General features: G+C 46.1%; 1 protein-coding gene across 1 annotated transcript in view; it reads left to right on the top strand.

The window, feature by feature from the left end:
* Positions 1–13,236, top strand: part of LOC119448568 (Down syndrome cell adhesion molecule-like protein Dscam2) — a 287,509-nt gene that overhangs the window by 196,802 nt on the left and 77,471 nt on the right. Inside the window, exons 5-6 of the mRNA XM_049665471.1 lie at positions 6,277–6,423; positions 7,174–7,294. Coding sequence (XP_049521428.1) covers positions 6,277–6,423; positions 7,174–7,294 — 268 coding nt within the window. The remainder of the gene's footprint in view (positions 1–6,276; positions 6,424–7,173; positions 7,295–13,236) is intronic.

Here is a 13,236-nt window from a genome sequence, read left to right as displayed (position 1 = left end):
CAACTTGATCTCGAGATACTTTGTTAACCTCCAAGTTTCTGCCCCATATGTTAGCACCGGTAGAATGCAATGATCGTACACTTTTCTTTTCAGTGACAGTGGTAAGCTCCCAGTCAGGATTTGGCAATGCCTGCCGAATGCACTCCAACCCAATTTTATTCTTCTGTAAATTTCCTTCTCGTTATCAGGGTCCCCTGTGAGTAATTCACCTAGATAAACAACTCTTGCACAGAAGCTATATAGGCTGACTAGCGATTATGAACTCTTGTTCTCTTGCCAGACTATTGAGCATTATCTTTGTCTTCTGCATATTAATCTTCAACCCCACTCTTACACTTTCTCGGTTAAAGTCCTCAATCATTTGTTGTAATTTGTTCCCATTGTTGCTCAATAGGACAACGTCATCTGCAAACCGAAGCTTGCTGAATTATTCGCCGTTGATCGTCACTCCTTAGCCTTCCCAGTCTAAGAGCTCGAACACTTCTAAGCATGCAGTGAATAGCAGTGGAGAGCTTGTGTCTTCTTGCCTGACCCCTCTTTTCATAGGTAACTTCTACTTTTCTTGTGGAGAACCAATGTAGCTGTGGAATCCTTGTAGATATTTGCCAAGATATTATCGTATGCCTCCTGTACTCCTTGATCATGCAATGCGTCTATGACTGCTGGTATCTCTACTGAATCAAGTGCCTTTTCATAATCTATGAAAGCCATATATAGAGAGGTTGATGGTACTGCGCAGATTTCTCGATCTGCGGAGTACAGAGGGCAATTGTTAGGATGTAGCCCTAAATGAAAAAAAAAAAACAACAGGTGAGTACTTGCCACTCATCAGCTTCGAAGTTTGAATTTAGGTGAAGTAGTGGAGTCTTACGCTGCTCGTTCTTGAACGGAAGCACCAGTTCAAGCATTGGAGCATCAGGGCAAAGCGCGGAGCCTGGAGCAATACACTTTTATGTTTAAACTGAAATAAGGAAAACCAGGAGATGAGTTTTTGCTTAAGATGAACAAAACCCTCTCAATGGACATTAGTTTCGAACTTCTTGTGCAACAATATCAAGATTGAACTTGTTAGTGTTTTTCTAGGCTACTTATATTGAAGTAAATTGGGCGCGAGAACGCTGTCGGATATATTAAAAAAGCGAGTGAGAAAGGCAGGGGTAAAGCTAGGTGGGGGGGGCGGCTGGGTCTCTGACTAGACTGGAGGGAGGTTCTCCAGATTTTTAATCCGGTCCTGGCCACTTAAGGCAAAGTATAACAAATCAATTACATTAGCACAATTGTGGGGGCTGTATAGCGCTCTGAATAAGATTTATCTTATTTCCATCGGCGATGATAACACCAGTGCATCGACTCTTTCCGTTTAACGGAAAATGTCTGCACCTCAGGCCAATGCACTTCTGTTCATGATTAGCCATTGGAAGAGAAGCGCAAAATGGCACACATGCAGGGAAGGGTAGCCCCATCAGTTGCTAATTCTGATCGACTGTGGATACATGTGCGAAACATACATAATGTTATGCCAGGGTGCTTGAGATCCTACTGAAAGCAAGTCACGGGGGTAGAATGGTCCTTGGTGCATTTTATGATGAATCATGCTAATTACGGAGTAATTAAATATTTCAGTATTATAAAGTCCGTCATGCTACGTTATATCATAAAAAGGATTCCATCACGCGCGCAATAACATACACAAGTTATTTATCGGCTGCATGCAAGCTTTACTGCAAAATAATAAACTAAATTTTGCGGGTGCAACCGACATGCCCCACGTCAAACGTCCCGTAAAATACACGGTAGTGCCTTCGCCAAAGCAGTCCTCTATAACGATATATATCGCTCGCAATTAAAATGGAAGTAACTTTGGTTAGCAGAATGATAAATTTACCCTAACCTTATTGTTTGCGCTTTATTCCCTGCCACCACTGCACAGAAATCGCAAAAATAGGTCGCGTCCAGAAATGTTACGTAGCGCCACTAAGTACAGTTTTATTAGCCGTTCAAAAGTAGTCTATAACGTTGCACGCAATATACCTCAATGACGTGCAGAACCACAAAACTACAGGTGAAAAACAGAAAAGAAAATAGATATAATCTCTTCGGTTTTATGTAGCAAGTTCCAACAAGGGTCCTCTTCCAGTAGCTACGTTTCGCCAACTAGCCCAACGAGGAATGCTCATAATTAGGCGTATTAGAGTGTGTGTACAGACCCGAGCAGAAGTCTAGAGACCACAGATTCCGTGATTCGTTTTCTGTTCGATTCGTTTCCCAGGCATGCATGGTTGAAATCAAGTGGCACAGCCTACGTGCTACTGTTAGAGCGATGCAATTAATCAAGGGGAATCCACATTTCATGGCTGTGCTAAAAGAATGCTGATACCACGGTCAACAGACTTTTTCTCCCGACTATACGGATGACAATCGCAGGTTTTCAACCACTACAAGTACATATCGCTGGGGGCAAGAGCGAGAAATCGATATAATGGGCGTGTAAAATACGAGCGTCGAGGAGCACGACTCCTATTGAACGTCTGTTCAGTGCTGGCATCACTAAAGTTGAATGTCTCTTTCGTAGCTTCAATACGCGACAGCCAGCCTAACACGGTTCTTTTTATCAGAAGACATGCGACTAGTCGTGCGGAAACATGCTTGTTCACTCCGACGACGACAATCTGTAGTACAGGAGAAGAAAGAAAGAAAGAAAGAAACAAAGAGAGAGAGAAAGGAAACGATGAGCTGGGAGGCGGGTGGTGCGCCTTACGCGGCTTTACTTTCCGTGTTTGGATCTTGTGATCTACAGGCACGTACCCGCCCCCGCAAAAGGCACCACCCGGGCGGACATTGATCACGAGTCCTCTATTTTTTCCCCCCTCTGAGCACGTGATTAATGGAGGTCGATGATCAGCGTGTTCGAATAAATCACCAGCCCATTAGCGCGTCAAGCCAGAAAAAAAGGCCACGTACACGGGTGACGCCGCTCTTTTGCCGTCCGGCAAGCCAGGCCTGCCCGATTAGCGTCCTCAAAGCTGCCGCTATAACGGCACGGGAGAAGGCGGAGATTTCCGCAAAAAGCGGGCGCAACACATTATTCCCGATTTGAGACAGCCAGCTTTCATCGCCAACCCATGCTCGTCGTTTGTTCTTTTACTTCACTTTCCTTTTTTTGTGTGTGTTCTCGCGTTGCACATAACGTCCGGGACCTTCGATCCCCGCCCACCGGCCGACGACGCCGCGATGCCTATCCGTCGTACCGCAACTTTTGCCGCTGCCGAATTAAGACAAAGCGAGCGCGCGCGCGACACCCTCTCCGATCCGTGGCTGACAATCGTGCCCGAGTGTACGGAGAGACCGTGTCGTCGTCGTCGTCTTCGTCGTTCGCAGCTCACGCTCCGACACGCAGTCAGCCTGTTTCTAAGCGGGAAATTGTTTGGGGGCTGCGGCCGTAATTCATTATTGCCACGTCATCGTTATCTGCCTTCTTGGGCTGGTGCCTTCTCTCTTTTCTTCCTTTTATTTACATTTTTCGTGCGTGTACCAGTAATCCTGCTGCCATGAAAACCCTGTCGTTGCAACGTCTCTCTCCTTTTCCTTTTTTTTGTCTTTCTTTTTTTCTTTTTTTTTCTGCAGTGTCACCAGATTAATGCTTCGTCAGAGCCCTCGCGACTGTAATTGCGCAAGCGCGTACGTTTCGAAAGAAGCGAAATAAAGGACGCTATCCATTCGGGCATGACGCGGATAAATCTTGAGCTTCCGCCATAGGTCTCCTTAGTGCTAAGGTGGAACGACAGCATAGCATCAGATAAAGTCAGACCAAAAAGAAAAGATAATCGTATAAAAAAACTCGTGATGAACTTTACGAGCAAGGTTAGGAGCGGGTGAGGTTGTGGCAAAGTCAGGGAGCTGGTTACAAAGACGAGATATTAATAATGAATGGCGCGGGCAGGTGTTGCAGCCGTGGAGCTTTGCTAGTTTTATATCGAGAAAACAGCAGCGCATAGCTCTTATTTGTAGTCTACCCCTCAACCATTTATTTCCTGCTCTCCCAGTCATGCTTGCTACCGTACTATATAAACACACACGAGTTTGTAACGAAGTTTTTCAGGGACACGTTCTTAGTCTCTTCAATTGGCTTGGTCGTTGTGATCGCTTTTGATGATCTGTCACTTTTCTTGTGTGAAGGTGTTTTTGAGGAACCTTGTCTTTCTTTTTCTAATCTTTCTATTCCTTCCTCCTCGTTTCCCTGCGGAGGGTAGCCAACCGGATGCTTCTTTCTTATTTGGTTAGTCTCTTTACTGTTTTGTGTGTTAGTCAGCGCTCGTGTCGAATGGTCTTCGTTCCATCCTCGCCTATACTTTTCGTACGAAAGTTCCAAGAATAATGCCATCACTCTTCTGAGTTTGTACATTTCTTGTTGCGATAGCAATTATATAGACACTCCAATCGCATTTCTGCCGTCGCCGTCGCCGTGAGGTTCCGTATAAAGTCCGACGGCGATAAAATCGTCGCCGCGCGCCGTACGCTTTGTGTGCGAGTGAAAGCGTACGAGGATGAGCCGGCAATCGCGGGTCAATGTAGCGCACGCGAGGGAGGAAAGCAGGCCCGAAGCGCGTGGTCTTTCGCACGCGAGGCACGTTGGCGTGGCGACGGAGAGGAGGGGGGGGGGGGTTGCGTCATGGTCCGTCGGCTGCTGCTCATAGTGCGGCCACGCGCCGTATCTTGAAAGCGATCTGCGACGTGGGTGAAGTGCTCGCTTGTGCAGGCCTCGTCTTCAGAGCGATGTGCGATGGGGATAAAGTGCATTCGCCGAGTCTTTTTTTATTGCGATAGCAATTATATGGACACTTCCACCGGATTTCTGCCATCGGCGTCGCCGTCAACGTCGTCGTCGCCGTCGCCGTGAGGTTCCGCATAGATAAAATCTTCGCCGCGCGCCGTATGCCCGAGCGGAAGCGTGCGGGGACGCACGCTGTCACGGAGAGCGAACGCACTCAATCTTCCACGCGCAAGCAAGGAAGCGGGAAGCGAGCGCCGGAGGGAGCGGGGGGGGGGGGGGGGCGCATTTTTACTCGGCGAACAACCGCGCTCGTCGCTCGCTCGCACCGTCTCTTATCTCCACACGCCTCTGATCTTTATGCGCTGTGCATTCGCCGCTCAGTTTCCGTTGAAGCGATAGACCGCACGTACCTTCGCCCGCTGCGGCATATATGCGCTTGCTGCCACCGTTTTGACAGTCGTTGTCTGCAGTCATTCAGTGTGATCTATTCATGTTTGTTTGTGGACGCTCACACCACGCTTGTTCATTCAGTTAGTAATAGTCGGGCCACATTTTCCAACGCACGCTACACATGCAATGCTGCCCGGATCGGCAGTGCAGCGCTACAGGTGTGTCCCTTCGCACGCGCTGCCCACGGGCAGCGCTTCTCATCAACACCACCGTTTCACACGCGCCTTCTCGTGGTCATCGAGTCTCTCTTCATGTCGGTCTACTTACGCCGCAGCACACCTGCTTACTTAATCAGCTCATGTTTACTACAATTCATATTGCTACCAAAGCCGCTCACCTTACTTCGTATGACATTGCTGTGTTGCTATCGCATTCATTGCTTCACCCTTAGGGCGGAGCTGTGACATTTTTTTAACCATATCTACGTTTCTCACTTGATATTTTCTGTTTAACTACCGTGGAGTTCAACACTATTCAACAGCGTCTGTTTAGGTAATATTACCGTACTTCGTCCTACATTAAACACACCTTGTGATTGTTTAGTTCGTTTAATAAAGAGCATTAACATATGCCTTATGAAAGCGCACCTTCTTAGAACTTCACCACTCAATGCATTTTGGCGACTTGCGCATAAACTTTACCTATTGCGTCACGTTTAAGAAGTGCAGTGCACAATGAGCGCAAATGTGCTTCTTTCGTGTTTCGTGATCGTGATGGGGGGCTTCCTCAGTGCAAGTCACAAAGATTAAAACTTGGCCAGCCTGCCTTTTTACTTTCATCAGTCGCTGCTTATCATTGCAGAAGTGAGCTACATGGTCCTGCGGCTTAGCGTTAACAATTGTTGTTTAACCATTTACAAGGGCGCTTTACGTGTATAACGTGTCACCGATTACTCACTTGTTAGCACAGCACCAGTTAGGGACTTCACTCCTGAACGTGTAGCGAACACCACTGTGTCACATTTGCCTGTTTCTCGAAGCACTTACAATGCTTTTCCTCAGCGTAGTCCTTTTAGCGAAGTAGTCTTCTTATGTGGATCATTGCACCCGTTGCAGGACGGTACAGCATCTTGCCCACTGGGGAGCTTTACGTCCGACACGTGGAGTCTGGAGATCGCCTGCGCAGCTATCGCTGCAGAACGAGGCACAAGCTGACCAACGAGGTCGTGACGAGCGCCTCGTCAGGCAGGCTCATCATTCAAGGTAAGTGTCACCCACCACCCGATGGCGCGAACGTCTTTATAAACCCTACCTAACTGTACCATAACTCGCAGGTCGTAATAAGTGCCGTAGGAAATGCCGAATGCATAGCACGAGGGGCGGGGGGAGTTCTATTATCCCTCGCCTTCGACACTGATATGTGTGCAGAAACTGGGCCACGCTAAGCACCTCAGTGGCGGGCACTTCCGTCCTACCCTACCCAGTCGCGTGTTTCGGAGGGGTGCTGGTGTTCGAGCTTTTCCAGCTACCGCTTGTATCCGCAGTGCACGTTGAAGAGAAAGATACTTTACCTTTGTCACGAGCCTGCAGTATCTACCTTCCAATAATGACACATTGTTCACACAAGCAAATTTGTTATATTCAATTATCTCAGGTCTAGAAGTGACGGCCATATAAGGTAGGTGTGAGAAACTCGGACACCAGAAAAAAAGACAAAAGGGTTATTGCTTAAACTCGGAAGGTACTAAATGATTTCGTCAACGCAACCTTACTTAATATATAAAAAAATATCTACTTTAGAAGTATTTAGGTACTATAGAATACGAGTTGTCATTCCATAAAATGCGTCAGATACCTCTTCTGTTAAATACTTTTTTGTGTGTGTTTACCTCAAATTGTTAAACATCTATAACGTAACGTTTCTGGCGTACACTTGAAATGTTCATGTTCTAACTTGAAATGTGAGCAGGGCTTTCATTTTTCGCGTTTAACTTCTTCCCTTCAATGCCGCAGAACCTCAGGGAGCTGCGTCTCCCAAGATCACCGACAGCCACCCTTTTGTCCATGCTGTCGAGGGGCAGGACGCTATTGAACTGGCCTGTGCAGCTCAGGGCTATCCAATTCCATCTTACCGGTAAGTGGAGGTATTACAGTCCCTGCCAAGGCGCCCAGCGGGCGTGCGTTCTTTTGTCTGGATACCGTTTGTCTCAATCGTAGCACTTCAAGCTTTCATTTAGTGCAGTGAATTCACAGAACTCGCACGAATTTCCAGTGTCTGACATAACCTCACCCGTATTTCTCTCCCAGCTAGCGCATGTAAGATGGTATGGGCATGGTGAAATAAATGTAGCTGTACTCAATACGGCATAATAAGTCCTCTCACACTGAGGGCATGCACTGAGAGTGTATGACGCGTTCGTTAAAAAAAAGAAAGTTAGGCTTGACAATACGCAAGGAAAACTTTATCGTTTAATTTTTATTTACTTCCGATTTCGTGTGTGGCTGAGAAGAATGTTCAAACGAGAAATTAGAGGCAGGTAGCAACACTCACGACGCACACTGACCGCTTATTACAGACAAGCCATTAGTTAACAGTATATCTTGGCTGGCAAGACTATAGAAACGACGCTTGCTCAAATCCCACCACCCACTGCCTTGAAAACTATGGATGAATGACCTTAATTCACTTTTACATAATACCTTTTCATAATAAGCAAAATAAAAATTAGCTCACTTCAGCAATCCTCTTCCGACTCTCCACTCGTGTACTGCGAAAACAGCAGGCTGTCACAGGGGTCACCGTCATAGTTGTTTTTGGGGCCTCAAATAGTAGCTCATACTCACGAGGGAGATTGGCCACAGTGGAGAGGATGAACAGCACAGACGGCAAAGAATAAACAACGATAACAGCAAGAACCGTCAAAGGCGAAACATTGTGTAACATCGTACCAAGAAAAACTTCTTCGTTACGATGCTGAAGCCAGGAAAACACCCTGAAGCTCACGATTCAAACTCCTAAACGTTGTCGCAGTAAAATAGGTACAATTAAAAAATAAAGGTACCTCTGGTCCCTCTCTGGAAGACTTCTCGTTCGTGGGAGAAAAACGCGAAGACAATCAAAAAGTTGCGCAAGAAAAGTGTATTTAAACGCAAATGCAAGCTTGATCTTCGTGAACACATTCGCTTCCTCAATTCTAAAGACTTTCTTTAAGATCACATGGACAGTCTGACAGCCTGAAATTTTGTAATCAAAGCTTCTTCAATGAGAGAGAGGTAAAGGAATCTGATATTACAATGTCAATACGTTAACGGCTAACCTAAGAACGGAATTATAGGTCTCTGCGCCAATCCCGAGAGAGGTTCCCGCATTAGAAAACGAGAAATTTTCTGTTGTGAAACTTCTCCACGTGCGCCGAAATATAAAGCGGCCACGTCAGACAGCATCGAAGCTTTCTTTTTTATTTCAGGACGTTCTGACAAGCCGCAAGAAGTTCAGAAAAAAATGCGAAGGAGGTCACTCTCGGCAACGTTATTAAGGGAAGCTTTCCTTTCGCGATCGCCTACGAATTTGAAGGTCTGCACCCACAGATTGGGCTGGACGCATCTGTGCCTGCTTTCCTATTTCTAGAAAGAGAAACGAAAGTTTTCCATTCCCTTACAGTATACCAACGGGTTCCGCTTAGATTTAAAAGGGAGAGATAAAAGAAACAGAGAAAGAAACAGGAGACAGGTTTTGTGCTAAGAAAAGGACCACTGAAGCACGCTCGCACGATCGCTATATTCTTAGTGCTATCAATTTCGCTGCCTTCAGCGCCCAGTCCAAGGTTCGTTTCATTGCTATAGTGAAATTTTCTCCTCTGTAAGAAAAGACAACAAACAGAAAAGTGTCCGTGCTGTGAAAACAGGAGAGCTCAGTTTTTATACGAAGTGGTGATATGAGACATCTCAAAGTGCTGAAATGATCTTAAAGGGGAAAAAAAAGAAGGCTTCTTTGCAGAAAAAGAAACTAATTAAAGTATGTCAGGCGGAATACTTTCTCTTGGTGTCAGAACGAACAAAGACGGTGAGGTGAGCTGATATCCAGTGAAGAGGAAACGAATCGGAGCTTGAAAAGAAACATGAAAACTGTACAGGAACAATAGTATTTACTCCTGTGCGTGCGTCTGGAAAGCTTTACGCAATATTCACTTATTTAGGGCCTGGTTCCAAGGCATTTCTGGCTCGTGATCATGCATACTGTCTTTTATTCTAAATATCCAAGCAGACAAATGTTTATTTGAACAGTTTGTCTCGTAATAAAACAGCGTTAGCCACAACAATTCGAGTCTCTAATATCTGAGCTAGTTATCTATTCAGTTTCTCTTACAAACAGCCTCAAAAAGGAACAAGGCGGTAACGCAAACCTCGTACCGACAAACACAGTTTAGTTCCAATTGCTAAACGCGCATTTTTGCCACTCCCACAAACCCCTAAGCACCTTCTATATTGCTTTTTTGTTCAATGTTGATTTGTGTTCACACTCACTTTCAGTCTTTTCTGTCAGGTACTATAAATATATTTTGTCAAATTTAAGCTCATTGCTGTAATTTCAGGAGCCTAGATTTCCTTGTCATTGTCATTGCTTATGGAAGATTTTATAGTATTACAATATTCATGTGAGTGTTTGCCCGACGGTATTGACAACGTAAGTTTTTGTGCTGACTTTAAGGAAATATTAAGCTACTCAAAGATATGTTTTTGATTGGGTGCCTTTTCCTATTCAAGAAGGCATTCGGCCACAGTCATCGAAACAGTCATTACACAGCATACCTTGCACAAGCAGAAGAATGCAAATGACTTTTTTTTTCTCATCTAAATGTGGATTGCGGACGCGTTGGTGCCTTTGCACACATAAACACACAGTCACACGCGCGCGGACATACACACACGCACACACACGCACGCACGCACACACATTCGCACGCACGCGCGCACACAAACACACACACTCACACGCACACACACACACACACACACACACACACACACACACACACACACACACACACACACACACACACACACACTCGCACGCACGCGCACATGCGCACACACACGCACACGCATGCACATACACACACACACACACACACACAAACACACACTCACACGCACGCACACGCGCACACACACGCACACACACATTCGCACGCACGCGCACGCACGCACACACGCACGCACGCACCACACACGCACGCACGCACGCGCGCGCGCGCGCATTCTGAAACTAAAAGTGCTCCGGCATTCCTGGCCACTGCTCACTCTCACTAAACGAAACACCGGTAGCTTGTCCTAGGTGCTCTCTAGTAGTCGCACCTTTTACTTCTTTACATATACCGTTTTTCTCGTTGTGATAATAATCAACCGACAAAATGCTCTCTAAAATTGTCCCACCTAAATGCCGTCATTATCTTCTTTCCTCCTTCACGGTTCCTTGAGACAAGAGAGCTCACGGATGCGCGCGAAGAGAAGCCGAGGAAAGAAAAAGAAAGAGAGAAAATAAATAACAGTAGTTAGGCCGCTAAGCCGCTTGCATATATAGCGTTGTTGCTCGGCTAGGAGCGTGAGCGCCGCCTAACGACGCGAGGCGCTTCCCCGCGACCAAGTTCGATTAATTATTCTCTATTGCACAGGAACCGAGACGGGTTTTCTAACGAGGTCGTCTTTTCCGGTTCTTGCTCTTCCTTCCTCTATTCATTTTTCCTTCACACCGGGCACGTAGTCAAGACACGCAGAGGTGAAAAAAAAAAACGCTTCATCTATAAGAAAGCTCACTGAACGAAACAACGCTTGGGAGGAAATCAAAGCTATGCACAACAGTGGTGAAATGAAAAGAAAAAAAAGGAATAAGTAGAGATATATATTTGCGGAGGTATGAAAAGATGCGGAAAAGGAAAAGAAAAAAAAAAGAAAGGAAGAGAACTAGGAGAGCGGCCACGCGCGCACCGTAGAAAGTTGGTCCGACTGCGTGATTTATGGAGAAGCATGCAGAAAAGGCTGCCCCCCCCCCCCCCCCCCGCCTTCTTCCTTCTCGCCTGCGAGTGGACGTGTGAGGAATATCTATATTGGACGTGGGCCACGCCACCGCCCGAACCGAGAAGATATCGGGGTTAGAAAAGAAAGGAGGGGGAAGGGGAGGGGGTTAGGGAAAATTGGGGAAGCGGGTGACGCGAGGAGTCAAGGGTGTGGGCGCGTGCATGCCACGGGGTGGTGAGAAAGGAAGCTGCAGGTTCGGCCAGTTTCAATTTATCACCAGCGTGCCGGCCACCACCACTACCACCGCTCAGCCGCGCCGTCGACGCCACAGACGCCGGGCCGTGGCCCGGGGGTTGTTATGCCCAGGGCGCATTCGCGGCGATGGCATCACCCCCTCCTTCAACCTCCGGCTTTCCAATTTCCTTTCAATCGCCGCGCGTGAGGCGGCTACGACTATAAGACCACCACTACGACGGGCGGCGTCGAGAGGTCATTCTCGATGCCGGCCTGCCCGCTGACCACTTCAAAGGGCGAGAGATCTTTGGGACGCTGTCGTCTGTTACGTTCTTCCTTCTTCGAGGCAATCTTTTTTTTTTCTATCTTTTTAGTTTTCAGCGAGCAATTTGTTTTCTTCTCTCTCATTGCTTCTTTCTAGTTTTGCTTGTCGTTAGAGTGCTGCTCGCTTAAATTCGAATCGGAAGCATTCTCTGGAAGCGGAGAAGAGCAGGATATGGGCGTTGATGGGACAAAGGTGCTTTTTGATCTTTCTCAGCCTCAGATGCCTACGAAGAAAGCGATTTCTTTGCAGGCTGTACGGTAAACCGCCTGAATTGGGCTATACAGGAAGCTGGTTTTTCATCATTGCCGTTTTAGAACTACCGCCTTATTTTTTTTTTGTTCTTTCTCTCCAGTCTCTCTCTTTAGAACTACGCGGATATTCTCCTGAATTACATAAAGACTGGTCTCGACGACCATTGTAAGCAAGAAATTCGAACTTGGCGATGTTGTCTGTGTTATCGCCAGGGGCGCATCCGGTCACGCAATTTCATACAAACGAGTGGGGTTTGCTATTATTATATCAACAGCGCCTAAGAGAGAGGCAGAGTTCTACTTCATGGCGGCATCACCTTCCTAGCGCTTTGTAGACCGGAATTTGGCGAAATTTTGAAGGAATGCCTGAAGCCACGGCTTTGTATTCCACAATATCGTTGTTCCATTATTAGGTTACAGAAACCGATAAGGCAACGTAGATGCTGCATTATGCATCTCAACGCAAAAATAACGTCGTTACTTCAGTGGAGTCTCTTAAGGTGCCAGATATATATTTATTACGAAACATGTTATCAGAATTCAGAAGCTAAGCAGAAGGTTAGAAATTAAATAGAGTAAAATTTTCTCGATCATATTTGTGGCGGTAAAAGCATAAGAGGTCTGAAGCGCTTGCCTATTCGAGCCCTTTTTTATTTTATTTTATTTTATTTTATTTTTTCCTGTTCTTATAGCTGGTTAATGTTTCGCTCTGGCATATCCCATATGGTTTAAGCACGTGCAAGGGTTATCATTGACAAAACCTCACAGGGCTCCGGAACCATGATTATTTGAGGTGTGATGGGGTTTGATGTCCGGATACAAACACATGTGATGACTTCTGAGTAATTTTGCCAATCTGCGATACTTCGTCATCTTCGAAGTAGAGACAAGGAGTTTCATCAGACACTGCAGTGCAGTTGTTGTTGTTGTTGCCTCAAGTGACATTGTTATACTTTCTTCTTTTTCGTTATCTTTCGAGGAGATATGTATGTGCCTAGGGGAAGACGGAAAGCGGGGGAGAACATGTGAAGTTTCTTTTAACTTGTCATCTCCAGATAATGAGTGCTTATTTAGCACATATAGTCATATGGATATTTTTTTCATAATCTTTATGCCTTCCAATGAGTGACCTACTAATACATCAGTGCTTGAACGCATTTGCGAATATTTCTTGGCCATCACCAGGACAAGCGACAAAATAACAGAAAAAAGCAAAAGCTTCAAGGATTTTCTAAGGTTTGTCAACGCTGA

This window comes from Dermacentor silvarum, chromosome 4 (genome assembly GCF_013339745.2).
Source record: "Dermacentor silvarum isolate Dsil-2018 chromosome 4, BIME_Dsil_1.4, whole genome shotgun sequence".
Taxonomy (NCBI): domain Eukaryota; kingdom Metazoa; phylum Arthropoda; class Arachnida; order Ixodida; family Ixodidae; genus Dermacentor; species Dermacentor silvarum.
The sequence above is the reverse complement of the archived record's forward strand: the minus strand, read 5'-3'. Positions and strand labels throughout refer to the sequence as shown.